The 18,119-nt window shown below is 40.4% G+C and overlaps 1 protein-coding gene across 1 annotated transcript in view; it reads left to right on the top strand.

Moving 5' to 3' along the window:
• Nucleotides 1-12,857: 12,857 nt before the first annotated feature.
• LOC141084891 (B-cell receptor CD22-like) overlaps nucleotides 12,858-18,119 on the top strand; it is a 67,918-nt gene continuing 62,656 nt past the window's right edge. The window contains exons 1-4 of the mRNA XM_073569845.1: nucleotides 12,858-12,920; nucleotides 13,331-13,439; nucleotides 14,425-14,784; nucleotides 16,635-16,925. Of these exons, the coding sequence (XP_073425946.1) occupies nucleotides 13,397-13,439; nucleotides 14,425-14,784; nucleotides 16,635-16,925 (694 nt within the window). The 5' untranslated portion in view covers nucleotides 12,858-12,920; nucleotides 13,331-13,396. The remainder of the gene's footprint in view (nucleotides 12,921-13,330; nucleotides 13,440-14,424; nucleotides 14,785-16,634; nucleotides 16,926-18,119) is intronic.

The raw sequence follows: 18,119 nt of genomic DNA, 5'->3' as shown, positions 1-18,119 counted from the left end.
AGTTCCTATGCTGTGAAAAGACAGCGAGAGCGCTCAGCTGTGATCAGCGGTATAAACTTTACATCCGGTCACGGGTGTTAGCGGATAGGACTACTGATCCCATTATCCGACACCTGCTGCCGTTAATAACAGTGAGAGCAGAAGCAGCATATGGGAGTATTTATTAGCCGCTCCTGCGCTGAAAAATAAATATTTTTAAAAAACCCACTTGGGTTCCCCTTATTTTTGCTAACCAACCAGACATAACTCACAGCTGGGGGCTGTAACCTTCAGCTGTCAGCATCAGCAAGACTCGCTATCAAAAATAGTGGCGTCCCCACGCTGTTGTTTTAATTATTTAAGTAAATAATTTAAAAAAACTGCGTGGGGTCCCCCCATTTTTGACAACCAGCCTTGCTAAAGCAGACAGCTGGGGGCTGATATTCTTAGGCTAGTAAGGGGCCATGGACATTGCCCCCCAGCCTAAAAATAGCAGCCCGCAGCTGCCCAGAAAAGGCATATCTATTAGATGCGCCAATTCTGGCACTTTGCCCGTCTCTCCCCACTTGCCCTGTAGCGGTGACAAGTGGGTTTCATATTTGTGGGATATTGTCTGGTGACATCAAGCCCACGGCTTAGTAATGGAGAGGGGTCTATAAGACACCCATCCATTACATAAAAAGGTAAAAAGGAATATATTAGGAAATATATTAGATTAGAAAATAGGAAAAAAGCTAATATATTAAACATCTTCTTCTCCACGGTATTCAAGGTGGAAAATGAAATGCTAGGTGAAATGCCAAGAGAAAAAGAAAACCCTATATTGAGGGTCACCAATCTAATCCAAGAAGAGGTGCGAAACTGGTCAAATAAGATTAAAATAGATAAATCTCCGGATCCGGGTGGCATACACCCACGAGTACTAAGAGAACTAAGTAATGTAATAGACAAGTCATTATTTCTTATATTTAGGGACTCTATAGCGACGGGGTCTGTTCCACAGGACTGGCGCATAGCAAATGTGGTACCAATGTTCAAAAAGGGCTCTAAAAGTGAACCTAGAAATTATAGGCAAGTAAGTCTAACCTCTATTGTTGGTCAAATATTTGAAGGGTTTCTGAGGGATGTTATTCTGGATTACATCAATGAGAATAACTGTTTAACTCCATATCAGCATGAGTTTATGAGGCATTGCTCCTGTCAAACCAATCAAATTAGTTTTTATGTGATTGGATGTGATATATCTTGATTTTTCCAAAGTGTTCGATACCGTGCCACACAAGATGTTGGAACACAAAATGAGAATGCTGGGTCAGGGGGAAAATGTGTATAAATGGGTAAGTAACTGGCTTAGTGATAGAAAGAAGAGGGTGGTTATAAATGGTATATTCTCTAACTGGGTCACTGTGACCAGTGGGGTACCGCAGGGTCGGTGTTGGGACCTATTCTCTTTAACATAGTTATTAACAAAATTTGTAGGTTTGCACAGTAAAATATCGGTATTTGCAGATGATACAAAACTATGTAAAGCAGTCAATACAAGAGAAGATAGTATTCTGCTACAGATGGATAAGTTGGAAGCTTGGGCCAAAAGGAGGCAGATGCAGTTTAACAATGATAAATGTAAGGTTATACACATGGGGAGAAGGAATCAATATCACCATTACACACTGAACTAGAAACCACTGGGTAAATCTGACATGGAGAAGGACTTGGGGATCCTAGTTAATGATAAACTTACCTGGAGCAGCCAGCGCCAGGCAGCAGCTGCCAAGGCAAACAGGATCATGGGGTGCATTAAAAGAGGTCGGGATACACATGATGAGAGCATTATACTGCCTCTGTACAAATCTCTGTGTTCTGTCTCCAACATAAGAAATGACTTTTAATCATCTGTTCTGATAACATATAACCATATTGCTGTATGTGCAGGATATTCAGTTTTTCCTTAGATAATGTTTCTTGTTTCCTTAGTTCCATCTAGTGGCCAAAAGATATTACTGCATAATGTTATGTATTGTACTTCCTGTATTATTTCCCTCCAATATCTAATGTATTCTGGGTAACTTTGCAAGGGATCATGGTCTATCCCGTCCCCCATCTTTCCTTAAGTCGGCCATTTCTTTCAAGCCTGCAGATTGGAAGCACCTCATTGCTTTCTTTCCCCTTGCGTTAGCATCGGTGGTATGTAATTATTCTCCCTGTATATTCTGTCTTATATTAGCTAGCTTAGTTACCAACCCTGCTCAGCTAGTAGCTCAAATTGTATGCTATGTATAATGTATATTTCCATGAATCCTATACTGATTCTATGTATCTGTTTCTAGTTGTAGTTTTACCATACACATCTACAGTATATCTACGTTCAATAAATCACAGATTCAACTACAGTCTCCCTTATTGGACCCCGGTATAGCGGTTTAGCTGCTTGTTAAGCTATATGAATCCCGTTCATTTAGTGAGGACATGACAGTAAAACACCAGCTCTCCAGCTAATGGGAATACAGAAAGAACAGCTTTCCATCCTGCAGAGGCCAGTTACACAGTGCTATTCAGCTAGTGCAATTCAGGGAAAGGTCACCCCTTCATCCAGCTTGCAGAAACTGGTGATGCTGCAGAAATCCATCTAGTGAGATTCAAGTCACTGGCTACACAGGGGCTAACACAGCTACAGCAATCTCTGCACAGCCAAGCGTCCTCCCAAGACACCATGTCCCACAAACCACACAGGACAAAATCTGCTACATCCGTCTCCTCAAAGACTGTATCCATCAGCAGCGCGGTCGCCATTGCCCGCGCAAATGCGGAAGCTGCCAAAATGCAAGCACGTTATGCTGAAGAAGAGATGCAACTTAAATTAAAGAAGCCACGTGTGGATGCAGCCTTAGAGAGCCTAGCAGTAAAAAGAGAGGCTGCTGCAGCATTGGCCGAGGCGGAAACACTGGAAGCAGCACACAACCCTGAGCTGCATAGTCTCAGCAGTTCATCAAGTCTGAAGTTGCCACTGCAAGATTCACCACAATGCACATCTCAATGTGTTAATGAACTCCCTGATTCAAACTATAACCAAAGGCAATAAACAACTTGGCACTCAAAATTGTGAAAAAAATTGATCCATTTTTATTGGCATCCAGATAAAATGTACTCTAAACGTTTTTGGTCCCACCATAGGACCTTCATCAGAGATTAAATCATGATCTGGATATTAGTAGAAGAAAAGCGCTATGGTATGGCGACTTATCGCTGTTGTGTAGCGTTGTGGTGCGGCCTCGGTTGGCATCCTCTGCTCTCAGCGAGTTATCTCGCATGCCGAACGAGGCCTCACCACAGCGCTACACAACAGCGATAAGTCGCCATACCATAGCGCTTTTCTTCTACAAATATCCAGATCACAATTTAATCTCTGATGAAGGTCCTATGGTGGGACCGAAAACATTTAGAGTACATGTTATCTGGATGCCAATAAAAATTTGAACAATTTTTTTCACAATTTTGAGTGCCAAGTTGTTTAATGCTTATGATATGGGCTGAAAACCCTACTTGTGCACCTTCTAAAGAAACCACTGACTTTTGAGTGCCTTGTTGTTTTTCTATAATCCAAACTATAACCAAGATCACGACACATCCAGTGAAACGAGTGAGAGTCATCGTGAGGCTCAGCTCCAGGAAAACGTGAAGCAAAGCAACTCTCCTGCCTTCTTTGCCCCTCACCAGGTAACCAACGTGAATCACCTTGCTGACACACCGCATGTCAGACCGAAGCAATATGACACTGGCTGGCGCCACCCTGAGCATACTAACAGGTATGAACGCACCTCACATCACTCTCAGGGTGACACATCACCAGTATACTCTGCTGACAACCGGTTCACATCAGAACTTGCTAGGATCTTCACACGATGTGATCTAGTTGCCAAGGGACTCATGAAGTTCACTGACCATGCTGAAGGTTACAGAGCTTGGAAAGCTTCCTTCCAAAATGTTACCAGAGACTTGGGGTTTAAAAACAGGGAAGAGATAGACCTCTTAGTCAAATACCTGGGAGAAGAGTCAGTCAAACACGCAGTAAGGATCAGAGACATTAATATAAACTACCCTCAAATAGGCCTTAAAGAGATCTGGAAGAGGCTAGATGAGTGTTACGGCTCTGCAGAGGTAATAGGGAGAGCCTTGTTCAAAAGAATCGATGAATTTTCTTAAAATATCTAACAAAGGTCTTCCAAAACTTAGAGAGCTAGGTGACCTGCTACAAGAAGTCCTAGTTGCCAAATGTGAAGGTGACCTACCAGGACTTGCATACCTCAACACAACCAAAGGTGTTAACCCTATAGTCCAAAAGTTGCCCTACAATCTACAGGAGAGGTGGCTCACACGTGGCTCCACGTACAAAGACATACACAGTGTTTCATTGCCTCCCTTCTCTGTTTTTGTAGACTTTATACACGAACAAGTGGCAATCAGAAATGATCCCAGCTTTGACTTTACAATGTCATATGCCACACCACCACCAGCTGCAAACCCATGCAGAACATCTGTGGCAGTGCACAAGACTAATGTTTCTTCTCCAAGTTCCAATTACAGGTCTGCTGGCTGCTCTCAATCAGAGACAAAGGTACGAGAACCTGACAAGCAGTGCCCGCTTCATCAGAGGCCTCATCCTCTCCTGAAATGCAGAGCCTTCAGAGGAAAATCTATGCCGGATTGCAGAAGCTTCATGAAAGACAACGGTATCTGCTACAAATGCTGCTCATCCACCACTCATCTCGCCAAGGATTGTAAGGTCAGTGTAAAATGCACAGAATGTTGTACCACGGATCATAACACTGCACTACACCCTGGCCCAGCTCCATGGGGTGCACAAAACACGCCAGCTGACAGTGAGCATGGCGGGGAGGAAAAGAGCACTGATACAGCTACGCCAGAGATCACTTCACAATGTACTGAAGTCTGTAAAGGGGCAATAGACAGTAGGTCTTGTTCAAAAATATGCCTTGTCAGAGTGTACCCAAAGGGCCATAGAGACAAAGCTGTGAGACTGTATGCTATCTTGGATGATCAAAGTAATCAATCCCTGGCTAGATCAACATTCTTCGACCTATTCAACATTAAAGGACCAAGCACTCCTTACTCATTAAAGACATGTGCAGGTACTGTGACAACAGCGGGTAGGAAAGCCACTGACTACCAAATTGAGTCCTTAGATGGACAATTCTGCCTGCCACTACCTACAATCATTGAGTGTAATCAGATCCCAGACAACAGGTCTGAAATCCCTACACCAGATGTGGCAATCCATCATACTCACTTAAAACGCATAGCACACCTCATACCGGAACTCGACCATCAGGCACAGATAATACTGCTGTTGGGAAGAGACATCCTGCAGGTTCATAAAGTGAGAAGTCATATCAATGGACTCAACAATGCTCCCTATGCGAAAAGGCTAGACCTAGGATGTGTCATAATAGGAAACATATGCTTGGGACACATGCACGCCCCATCTTCTGTGACAAGCATGCTAACAAATACACTGGAGAAAGGGCACCCATCTCTGTTTCAACCTTGCAACGAGTTCCATGTCAATGAACTACCATACAGCATCCAACTTCCCTATCACTTAATAGACTTTACTCATGACAGCAGTATGGTATCAGAAAGCTTAGAGGATCAGCTGGGGTGCACAGTCTTCCAGAGAACTAAGCGAGACAACCAAGTAGCAATGTCTGTAGAAGATAAGCTGTTCTTAGAGGTAATGGACAAAGGGCTCGTAAAAGATGAGACCAACAGCTGGGTCGCACCTCTTCCCTTCAGAACCCACAGACCACATCTACCAAACAACAGAGATCAGGCATTCAAACGTTTCTCCTCTCTCAAGCGCAATCTGCAAAAGAAGCCAGAGATGAGCGATCACTTCTTCTCTTTCATGTCAAAGATATTTGAGAACTGCCATACAAAACTAGCTCCCACTCTCAAAGACTCTGAAGAATGCTGGTTCCTACCCATGTTTGGAGTATACCATCCTAAGAAACCAGGCCAGATTAGAGTGTTGTTCGACTCCAGTGCTAAGTTTGATGATGTCTCCCTGAATGATGTTCTACTGACAGGACCAGATCTCAATAACAAACTGCTGGGAGTACGTACAGTATACGCTTCCGTAAGGATTCCATTGCCTTCATCGCTGACATCCAGCAAATGTTCCATTGCTTCCTTGTGAGAGAGACAGGAACTTCCTAAGATTCTTCTGGTACAGAGACAATGATGCTACTAAAGAAGTCACAGAGTACCGCATGAGAGTGCACATCTTTGGCAATAGCCCTTCTCCTGCAGTCGCCATCTACAGACTCAAAAGGTCAGCTCTAGAAGGAGAATCAGAATACGGGTCAGATGTCAGACAATTTATAGAAAAAGACTTTTATGTTGATGACTGTCTGAAAGCCATGACTTCAAATGAGACTGCCATCAGTCTTCTCAAAAGAGCCCAAGAGATGCTTGCTTGCTCTAACCTCAGGCTTCACAAAATAGCCTCAAGCAGCCAAGAACTCATGAAAGCATTCCCTTCACAAGACTTGTGTAATGGTCTCAGAGACCTGGACCTAGGGTCAGACCCCACACCAATGCAACGCAGCCTTGGGCTTCTCTGGAATCTACAGTCAGACACCTTTACCTTTCAGGTCAACCAGGAAGAAAAGCCTTTCACATGCAGAGGTGTCCTGTCTACCATCAACAGCCTGTACGATCCCTTAGGTTTCGCAGCTCCTGTTACTATACAAGGCAAAGCCATACTAAGAGACTTAACCAAGGAGACTTCTGACTGGGATGCATCTCTGCCACCTGAAAATAGAATCCAGTGGGAAGCATGGAAGAACTCTTTAGCAGCTCTCTCCAACCTAAATGTGCCAAGGCCATACACCCCTGTGCCGTCTACAGAGATACAGAGTCAAAGACTGTATGTATTTGCAGATGCTTCTGTCAAAGCAATTGCTGCTGTTGCCTATCTCAAAACTGTGGACTCCAAATGTCAGAGCCACATTGGATTCGTCATGGGGAAAGCCAAACTTGCTCCACAACCAGAGCACACCACACCAAGGTTAGAACTTTGTGCTGCAGTCTTAGCCATCGAGTTAGCAGAGTTCGTCACATCTGAGATGGATATCGACCTGATACAAGCCAAGTTCTACTCAGACAGCAAGGTAGTCCTGGGATACATTCACAATGAAACCAGGTGATTCTACGTTTATGTCAACAACAGTGTGCTACGAATTAGGAGATTAGTTCATCCAAAGCAGTGGCACTACATCCCCACGGATCAAAACCCTGCAGATCATGCAACTAGAGCAGTTGACGCAAGTCGACTAGAGAGCACAATATGGCTCTCAGGACCAAAACTATTGTACACGGAGGAGCGTTGTCCAGACACCTTTGAACTGATAGGAGAGGACTCAGATGCTGAAATCCGCCCTCAGGTGTCCACACTCCATACAATGACTTCTGGTTTTCACCTTGGATCCCACAGATTCAATAAATTTTCAAGTTGGAAGTCACTTACTCGAGCCATTACCTGCCTGACTCATATAACTCTCTCATTCAAGACCACCAGAGCTCGTGACACAGGAAAATGTAAAGGTTGGCATTTCTGTGAAGACACCTATGTTACCTCTGACTTGGAATCTTCCAGAAACCACATCATCTCTACAGTTCAGAGAGAAACCTACTCTGTGGAAATTCAATGTCTCATTAACACAGCTTCATTGCCTGCGGGCAGCTCATTGAGAAAACTCGACCCATTCATTGACAACAACAGCCTGCTGAGATAAGGAGGTCGACTTAAAGAAGCTAAAATAGAGTTTGAAGAGAAATTCCCTCTTATCATTTCTGGAAAATGTCATGTTGCTCACCTAATCATGCAACACTATCACAATCTGGTCAAACACCAAGGAGGACTATTTACAGAAGGAGCCATCAGAACTGCTGGCCTCTGGATTGTCGGTGCAAAGAAACTCATCTGTAGTGTCATCTACAAATGTATTACCTGCCGTATGCTTCGTGGTTCCACTCAAACCCGAAAGATGGCTAACCTACCAGCAGACAGACTCAGCCCAGACCCTCCTTTTACCAACGTTGGTCTTGATGTGTTTGGACCTTGGTCAGTTGTTACTCGTCACACGAGAGGCGGACAAGCCAATAGTAAACGTTGGGCCGTCATGTTTACCTGTCTGTCAATGAGAGCCGTCCACATAGAACTCATTGAGTCACTTGACACCTAAAGCTTCATCAATGCTTTAAGACATTTTATTGCCATCTGTGGTCCTATCAAACATATACATTCAGACAGAGGTACCAACTTCATTGGTGCACCCTCAAATCTACACCATAAGACTCTCGAGAAGTTCCTCAGTGACCAAAGTTGCACATGGTCATTCAACCCACCTCACTCCTCGCATATGGGTGGATCTTGGGAACGAATGATTGGTCTGGTACGAAAAATTCTTGACTCTACTCTTCTTCAGGAAGGAGCAGCGAGACTTACCAACGAAAGTCTAACCACCTTCATGGCAGAAGCCGCAGCTATAATCAAAGCAAGGCCCTTGGTTCCAGTTCCTAATGACCCTGAGGAGCCATTGTTAATGACTCCAGCTACTCTTCTAACCCAGAAAACAGGACTATCCAGTGTCCCTCCAGGAAGATTCGACGCTAAGGACCTCTACAAGTGCCAATGGAGGCAGGTACAAAGTATTGCCAATACATTCTGGGACCGGTGGCGCAAACAATATTTGTCTACCATGCAGCCATGGACAAAGTGGCATTCTACCAGGCCTAATCTTCGGATTGGTGACCTCGTCCTTGTTAAAGACTGCCAGGCCCATCGGAACCAGTGGCCACTTGGACTAGTGACTACTACATTTCCCAGTAAAGATGGCCATGTCCGCAAAGTTGAACTCAGGATGGCCAAAGGAGATGGACCTAAGACATTCTCCAGACCAGTGACTGAGCTGGTCCTATTGTTGTCTTCAGAGGATAGTAATGGTGGCATCCGTTCAATGCCAGATGGGGAGTGTTCTGTCTCCAACATAAGAAATGACTCTTAATCATCTGTTCTGATAACATATAACCATATATACAGGATATTCAGTTTTTCCTTAGATAATGTTTCTTGTTTCCTTAGTTCCATCTAGTGGCCAAAAGATATTGCTGCATAATGTTATGTATTGTACTTCCTGTATTTTTTCCCTCCAATACCTAATGTATTCTGGGTAACTTTGCAAGGGATCATGGTCTATACCATCCCCTATCTTTCCTTCAGTCGGTCATTTCTTTCAAGCCTGCAGATTGGAAGCACCTCATCGCTTTCTTTCCCCTTGCGTTAGCATCGGTGGTATGTAATTTTTCTCCCTGCATATTCTGTCTTATATTAGCTAGCTTAGTTACAACCCCTGCTAAGTTAGTAGCTCAAATTGTATGCTATGTATAATGTATATTTCCATGAATCCTATGCTAATTCTATGTATCTGTTTCTATTTGTAGTTTTACCATACACATCTATATCTACGTTCAATAAATCACAGATTCAACTATAGTCTCCCTTATTGGACCCCGGTATAGCGGTTTAGCTGCTTGTTAAGCTATATGAATCCCGTTCATTTAGTGAGGACATGACACTCTGGTTAGACCGCACATGGAGTACTGTGTACAGTTTTGGGCACTGATGCACAGGAAGGATATGATGGAACTGGAGTAAGTTCAAAGGAGGGTAACAAAATTAATAAAGGGGATGGAGGAACTAAAAAACCCGGAGAGATTAGCAAAATTAGGATTATTTATTCTAGATAAAAGATGACTGAGGGAATATAGACTGAACGGGAAGGACAAATTTCTTTTTTCGGCCTTGCCAACTATGTTACTTTGTTACTATGTATGGTAAATAAAGACACAGCAAGAATAAAGTCCTTTATTTGTAATAAGACTAAACCCAGTTTTCCATTTTTATTTAAATGCATAATTCCAGCCAAGCCCTCATTCTCCTGTAATAAAAGGCTGAAAACCACTGGTGACTGAACTGCTGCGAGCACAGCCTCAGAGACCGGTGATGACTTCATTGAGGTTACGTCTGGTCACTAAGGCTCCGTTCCCAGCCGGGATAAACTGCTGTGACCTCGGTGACATCCCTTCAAGCACTGTGAGAAAAACTCTCACAGTGCTAGCGGGGATGTCACCGAGGTGAACTGTCTTGTTCCCGGGTGTGATCCGAAGGATATCATGTGCTGTGTTGTTTGAGTTGAAGTATTAAAGAGCCGTTTTGTTTTGAACTTTGCTGGGTCCCTGCCTCATCACTGCACAGTGTGCTACCGCTGCACTACAATAGGAGCAGTATTATAGTAGTTATATTTCTTGTACATAGGAGCAGTATTTTAATAGTTATATTCTTGTATATAGGGGAACTATTATAGTAGTTATATTCTTATACATACGATCAGTATTATAGAAGTTATATTCTTGTACATAGGGGCAGTATTATAGTAGTTATATTCTTGTACATAGGGGGCAGTATTATAGTAGTTATATTCTTGTACATAGGTGCAGTATTATAGTAGTTATATTCTTGTACATAGGGGGCAGTATTATAGTAGTTATATTCTTGTACATAGGTGCAGTATTATAGTAGTTATATTCTTGTACATAGGTGCAGTATTATAGTAATTATATTCTTGTACATAGGAGCAGTATTTTAATAGTTATATTCTTGTATATAGGGGAACTATTATAGTAGTTATATTCTTATACATAGGATCAGTATTATAGAAGTTATATTCTTGTACATAGTGGACAGTACGTAATGGACAGTATTATAGTAGTTATATTCTTATACATAGGGGCAGTATTATAGTAGTTATATTGTTCATAGGGATTTTAACACAATCTTAAGCTTTTTTTGTGGGCCATTAATTCCACCAATCAGTATATATAACACACAACCTCAGTTAAATAACATGAGGAGGAGACAGTTAAATAGCAAATTATAATTAAAAAGCAATTTTTTTAATATAATTATTTTTAAAAAGGATCATAAAACTCAAGCTACAGAACAAAAAAGAGAAGTGCGCTGGAACTGGGATTACATTTCATGATGATGATATCATATGCACAGTTTGTAGTCTAATGGGATTAAAAATAAATAGTGTATAGATTTAATATGCTTATTACAAGTGCAATGAAAGTATTATCTTAAATTAGCAGTGCCTCTTTATGCATAAAGAGAGATATATTGTCTATATTAAATTAAATTAAAGTGCTAGTGCAACTATAACATGATAAATCTCTGTAATAAGAGATACAGGTATGTTTAGCAAGCACACAGGTCATTCTAATTTAAGCAGTATATCTATCTGTAATAAATATTGAACAGAGTATCTGCAGAGAAAGGCATTAGGTTTGTAAGAGGAGAGAATTAAGTTTCTTCAGAGCTCAGAGAAGGTACTCACAAAGTGGCATGCGCCTAGTTCCCATGTGTTGCACGCTCCTAACCCGACAGTGCCGTTTCACATATGTGCTTCATCCAAATTAATTTAAAAATACTACTTGGGGTTCCCCCCTATTTTTTATAACCAGCCAAGGTAAGGCATACAGCTGCAGGCTTATATTTTCAGGCTGGGAATGTCCATGGTTAATTGGCCAGTCCCAGCCTAAAACTATAATCTCACAGCCAGCCCAGAATTTGCACATCACATTAGATATGTCAATTTTGGCCCTTGGCCCTGCTCTTCCCTATTGCTCTGGTGCATTTGCAGTTGGGGTAATATGTTTTTGGTGTAGATGTCAGTTCTGTAGCGTTTGCTGGCATCAAGTCCAGAGGTTAGAAGTGGAGAGGCATCTTTCAGACATCTCCATTACTAATCCAGTAAGTGTAAAAAAAAATACACATACCCATAAATATTTTTTTATAAAAACACTCCCCTTTCTCCCTGATTCACTAATTTATGACTAAAAAAAAGTCATGTAGGTCTGCCGTAGTCCCGGGAATCTGATGTAGTCTACAAAAAGGAACCTCAAAGGAATAAAAAGAGAGAATTAAAGAAATAAATTAAGACACCGTCCCTTGGTCATCAACTTATTTGGTGTATAAAAAGCCCTGCAGTTCCTTTGTAATCCATGGTGTTCCCACAACAACCACTGATTCTGTAGTAAAACCTCTGGAGCCTTGTTCAGAGAAAGACACTTCATAGGTCACTCCCAGTCAGGCTGCTATCTGCAAGACCTGACGAGAGCGGTGAAAGTATCAGTAACATTACTGACATCACGGCTCTTGCTGGGTCACACAGAGGGTAGTCTGACTTGGAGCGACCTACGGAGCGAGAGCTGTGATGATGTCAGTAACACTACTATTAAACACTGCTTATATGCCTACTTTAATCTAAGCTCTCCCTCCTAAAACTACTCTCCCTGAACTCATACCAGAGGAGAGTGTGCCGAGCATCGCGTCATCGAGTCCTATATAAGATCCAATGAGGCAAAGTGGCCTGCCAGTCACAGTAAAGCCAGTAGCCAACATCGCAACAGTATTACCGCATATGGCAGGCAATCCCAGCATATTTATTGACTGTCTAAAAGTCACAAAACTTTCGGGGCAGGGACTCGAGCATGGTGCTCAAGCCCCCTCCATACTCGATCTAGTAACAAGCATATCTGAGCACCCCAATGCTTGTTCGAGTATAGAGCAGTGCCGAGCACTCTTGCTTATCAATACTCGTTATACTGTATTTATTTTAGCTACTTTAATTCCTACTTTTGCTTTGTGACAGTCTATTTTTTCTGCCTATTGTGCTGTGTAAGGGCCAATCCACAGTGCCATATTAGCACATAAGGGAAGTGAATCTTGAGCAAAAGAAAAAAGCAGATGTGTTTCATAAGGCTCAAAGGATCGACAGACTTAAACCCGGCAGAAAGGGGTAAGTGTATTCTATAAAAGTATTTGTATCTGCATCTAATTTACTTATATGTGATTGAATATTATATCCAAAGTAAATTGAATTTCAGTAGAATGAAGAACTGATATAAATCTATTATCTATATTTTATCTATCTGTCATAAATCCCCTGAATATCATGTCTCCCTATTTTATCTAAATATATATTTATTCATTATTTTAATGTTAATATTGCAGCAGCCTACATATATTTTTTCTCTTTTCCTTTATCTTTATCTATTTCATTCTTTCTTTTCTTTTTCTCTATCGCTTTCTTTCTTCTACATCTTTGCTCTTTGCTCTGTTGATGTTTTAATCACTTGTAACAATGTCTGAGACTTGGAACATGTTATATGTTCCATGGTATATTGTTGGTGTTTTTTTTAATTTTAGGTATTATACAGAGTCTTTAGATAATTAAAGCTGTGGAGCCTCAACGTTTCTCAAAAATCTTCTACCATGAGAGAAAAATGTGCATTTCTAGTTTCCATGATTTTACAAGGTAAACATTTTCTCTTTTTCTCCTTGTAATAGAGACATTAACAAATGAAACAGATTGTGACATTTACGGAATTTAACACTGATTCTAACATGTGGAAGGAATCCTATGATCTATAACATACAAATTGCTTCCGCTTTCTCCACATTTTCCATGTAATTATTATGTGAATAATACTCTGTATACAATATGAAAATTTAAAATCACAAGTCACCCTCTTTTGTAATGTTGTTTACTTGGAGAAGTGGAAGAAAAAGAAGTTTTAAAGTCGTATTTGCAGTGCGCATGTGATGATATGTGTAATCCTAAAAGTTATCCCATGACTATTAGCATTGTGCATGTGACAGTCCTTGCTATATTATATAAATTCCCCAGTCAACCCCTTTAAGTATCTCTCGTAGCTTGCTTCTTAATTATGGGTATTTTTTTCCGATCTCTACATTTCCAATTCCATAACATATTCTTTTATTACAGTGCTCATTATTTAGATTATTTGTTAAGGTGCCATATTCTAGTACAAAAATCTTATTTGATTCTTTGGGATGACAGATTAATTCTGCAATTTTTGTGCTTTTTGGTCTCCATAAACGACTTTAATCAGGAGGCCAAGGTCATTTAACATAAAACTAAATTACATAGTTTGTACCCTATTTTCAGAAGGATTTTCTAATTGTGCTGCTCTATTGAAAATCCAAATAAATTGTATTTTTTCTTTTCACAACATTAATCGAGGTCTTCTTTTTAGCGGGATAACGTGAAGCTCTTAGGAACATAATTTTGAGATACAGACAAGTTTTTGATTGCTTTTCTTTGTATTTTTGGGGAAAGGAGAAGTGAACAAAATCAGTTTTTTTTTACTTATCTGTCTATGTCTATTTCAGTGCTGTGCTAAAATGGAATCAGGGGAATTAATGCACATAGGGTAATAGCCTGCCTGTAGTATATTATAGGCACACTAATACATTAATTCTGTGATTCTATCAAACAGTGTGTATGGGTGAAGAAAATAAGTTTATCTTCACAAGAAACATTCAGGGATTACTTGGCTCTTGTGTGGAGATTCCCTGCTACAAGAGAACGTCACCCTCAGAAGGCCAAGCGAATAAGGTTATATGGTATGTGCAAGGAGCCCGACGTGGAGAGAGGATCATATATAGTACGGATGTGTCACAAATATCCTCAAAGTACAAAAACCGTGCTGCGCTCGTGGGAAGCACAACATTGAATTGTACTCTTCGAATTCACAATGTGAACAGTCAAGATGAACGCTCTTATTTTCCTCAAGACAAAGTACTTGTTTTTCAGAGTACTCAGAGTATCACCCCATATGTTCAACTAGAAATCACAGGTGAACAAGACCTTCTTACTCCTTGCACCTTCCTTCTGTTATTTTTTCCAACCTTCTTTCCTCCCTCTGTCATTAACCATTCTTCATCATGCTATCAAACTATCAAGATCTATTGCTCTTTTTTGATACCTTTTTACTTCCTTCACTCTTTCGTCCTTCTGTCCTTCCTCCTTTCATCTCTATTATTTTATAGAGATGAGAGAATCTGCCCAAATTTCAATTCAGCAGATTTTCTCAAATTTAGACAAGAAATTCATTTTGCATCAATTCACTTTAATTGCCCCTTATCAGGCCAGATGCACAGCAGCTTATATTCTCTCACCTAAGAGAATAGGGTCGATGATTTATGCAAATGAGACTCTGATCAAATTCTGACCAAAGAGTGATCAAAGTGTGATGACATTCTCTTGGATTAGGCGAAGGAAAGGAAAAAATCTCCATCTTCTCCATTCTGTCAGTCCGTGAAAATCAAACCACACTCAGATTTCATCCAAGAGCAGTCCGATGGCTTCCTTGGACTCATTGACTTGAATGGACAAGTGCGAGCCGAATATTCTAATTAAACTCAGATACTCAGCAATATTTTCCTCAGATTGCCTCAGTCCGAGGAAAGAATATGACATGTGAACAGCCCCATAGAATAATATTGGTCTGAGTAGAATCCTATGTTTTCTTGAAGTGCACCCTAATTGAAAATATGGCCATGTGCACAAGTCCTTTAGCTTTGAGGTTTCTAAACACCAAAGCATATCAAATGGTTTGGCAAGGTAGAAGCTAAAAAATGATAAATAAAACCAAACTTACTTAGTGGCTCACCTCTTCCTGCCACTACAACTGCCTGTAGGTCTTCCACTGGCTTCTTAGACCCATGCTCTTGCATTGGTCCTCTCTTTACTACAGTGCTAGCTAGATCTTATTACAGATTCTGATTTTATGGTGTCAGAATGTGCATGACTCCACTTGGTCACATGGGGAAGCACATGTCACGGCATTAGAACCTGTGCCAAGGTCTTGGTAGCACCAAAAGAATAATAAAAAGTGAAGAGGAGACGGGCACCAAGGCAAGGATTGGTTGAAACCAAGGCGAAGGTAGGAAGCCAGCAGATGATCAAAAAGTAGCTGTGATAGCAGAGAAAGATGAAGGTGATAGCTGATTATGCTTCATATTGATTTTAAACACCTTCTTGGATTGTAAAAATGCACCATTTTGCTGAATTGAAACTAATTGAATTTCTTAAAATTTGGGTTTGCTTGAATATCCAAAGTTTGGAAAATTCTAAATGTATTTGATTACTTTAGAATTTATTATCTCATCATTGTTACTTTCCCTTCTTTTTCCATTCCTTTCTTTTCCCATTCTCTGTCTCTATTGTATTTTTCTTTAGGGTGTGTTCATGCTGATTTATTTGTGGAGTTTTTGGAGCAGAAACTCTCGAATTCTCCTTTCAAAGCTCATGATTTTTTAATTGCTTGTGGTTTTAAACAGTTAATGCTCAATAAACTCTTGAAAAAATATCTGTTCGAACATACCCTTATTCTGTTTTCTTTCCTCTTCCTTTTTTGTTACTTTTCTCCCACTTCCTTTATTTTTTCTTATACTTTTTTCTGTGACTTTCATTTTTTTCCTCTACTGTCTTCTCTAGATTCCACCCTTCCTTCTTTTTTATTTACTTCTTTCCTGTTAGTGCCATGTCATCAGGTAGATACAAAGTCTTGTTTAAAAATGAAGGTTAATAATAATAATAATAATAACTGCAGATGTAGTGTAATAATAGTATATTAAAAAGTTTTCACATAGAACATCACAATTTTAAAAGAATAAATTTAGCATTCTTTAAATCTGCCCACAGCTCAACCACCGGAGCCGATATTATCTGTGCCCAATGAAATGGTTGTGGGTGAAAACACAGCTATCTCATGTACAGCAAATTACACTTGTGCCACCAGCCCACCTACCATTACCTGGAACCTAATCGGTCCTTATGTTACCGAAATGTCTGACCTTGGAGATGGGAAGTGGAGCGTTATATCCAAAGTGGTCTACAAACCCTCAGAAGCAGAAAACGGGTCTACAATTCAGTGCACAGTTACATATTTTGGTGGGCAAATAATAAAGATAGCAAATAAAATAAACATTAAAGGTAAGTAGTGCATCCAGACCATGCCAATTTTGTTTCGGTGCCATATTTGCTCTTGCCCTGATATAAAATTGAGACAATATTAATCACAAAAGTTAACCCCTATTTAAAGAGGCAACACACCAGGGATACTTAATAAAATAAAAGAGTATTTTATTGATAATCATTAAAAACAAGTAAAAGAAAATGGTACTGAATATACAAAAAAACAGAGACATAATACCATAGAGTACCAACAATGCAAAAGAGCTATTACAAACAGCAGGCCCATGAGCTGAAAATGGTAAAATACTGCAAAAAGACAATAGTAAAAAGGAGGTATAGTATACATAGGAACAATGGAGCCAACACTATAAATGTAGGGTTATGTGACATTGTTATAAAAAGGCCAAAAACATTACCTATGAATTGCATGTGGAAATCCTGGCGTCCCTGCTGCCCAGACACATGTTTCGCAATCCTTCTTAAGGACGCATGCCGAAGAAGGATTGCGAAACACACGTCGGGGCAGCAGGGACGCCAGGACTTCCACATGCAATTCATAGGTAATTTTTTTGGCCTTTTTATAACAATGTCACATGAATATTAACACTGCTATGCACTTTTATATGGGCCTTTTTTGTCCCTCATATAAGCACACTATTTGTGTTAGGCTTAGACACACGTTTCGCAATCCTTCTTCAGGAAATGTCCCGAAGAAGGATTGCGAAACGCACGTCGGGCCAGCAGGGACGCCAGGATTTCCACGTGCAATTCATAGGTAATTATTTTGGCCTTTTTATAACAATGTCACATGAATATTGACACTGCTATGCACTTTTATATGGGCCTTTTTTATCCCTCATATAAGCACACTATTTGTGCTAGGCTTAGATGCCATGTTTATTTTTAGGTTTACATAATGAGCACTTGAGCACTTTATTCAATAGTACAGACATTTGTTTACATAACCCTACATTTATAGTGTTGCTCCATTGTTCCTTTGTGTACTATACCTCCTTTGTGCTATTGTCTTTTTGCGGTATTTTACCATTTTCAGCTTGTGGGTCTACTGTTTGTAACAGCTCTTTTTGCATTGTTGGTACTCTATGGTATTATGTCTCTGATTTTTTGCATATTCATTACCATTTTCTTTTACTTGTTTTTTAATGATTATCAATAAAAAACTCTTTTATTAAGTATCCCTGGTGTGTTGCC

Source organism: Dendrobates tinctorius, unplaced genomic scaffold, assembly GCF_039654945.1.
Source record: "Dendrobates tinctorius isolate UK_male_01 unplaced genomic scaffold, ASM3965494v1 ptg000028l, whole genome shotgun sequence".
Classification (NCBI taxonomy): domain Eukaryota; kingdom Metazoa; phylum Chordata; class Amphibia; order Anura; family Dendrobatidae; genus Dendrobates; species Dendrobates tinctorius.
Note: the sequence above shows the minus strand (reverse complement) of the source record. Positions and strands in the feature narration are given on the sequence as shown.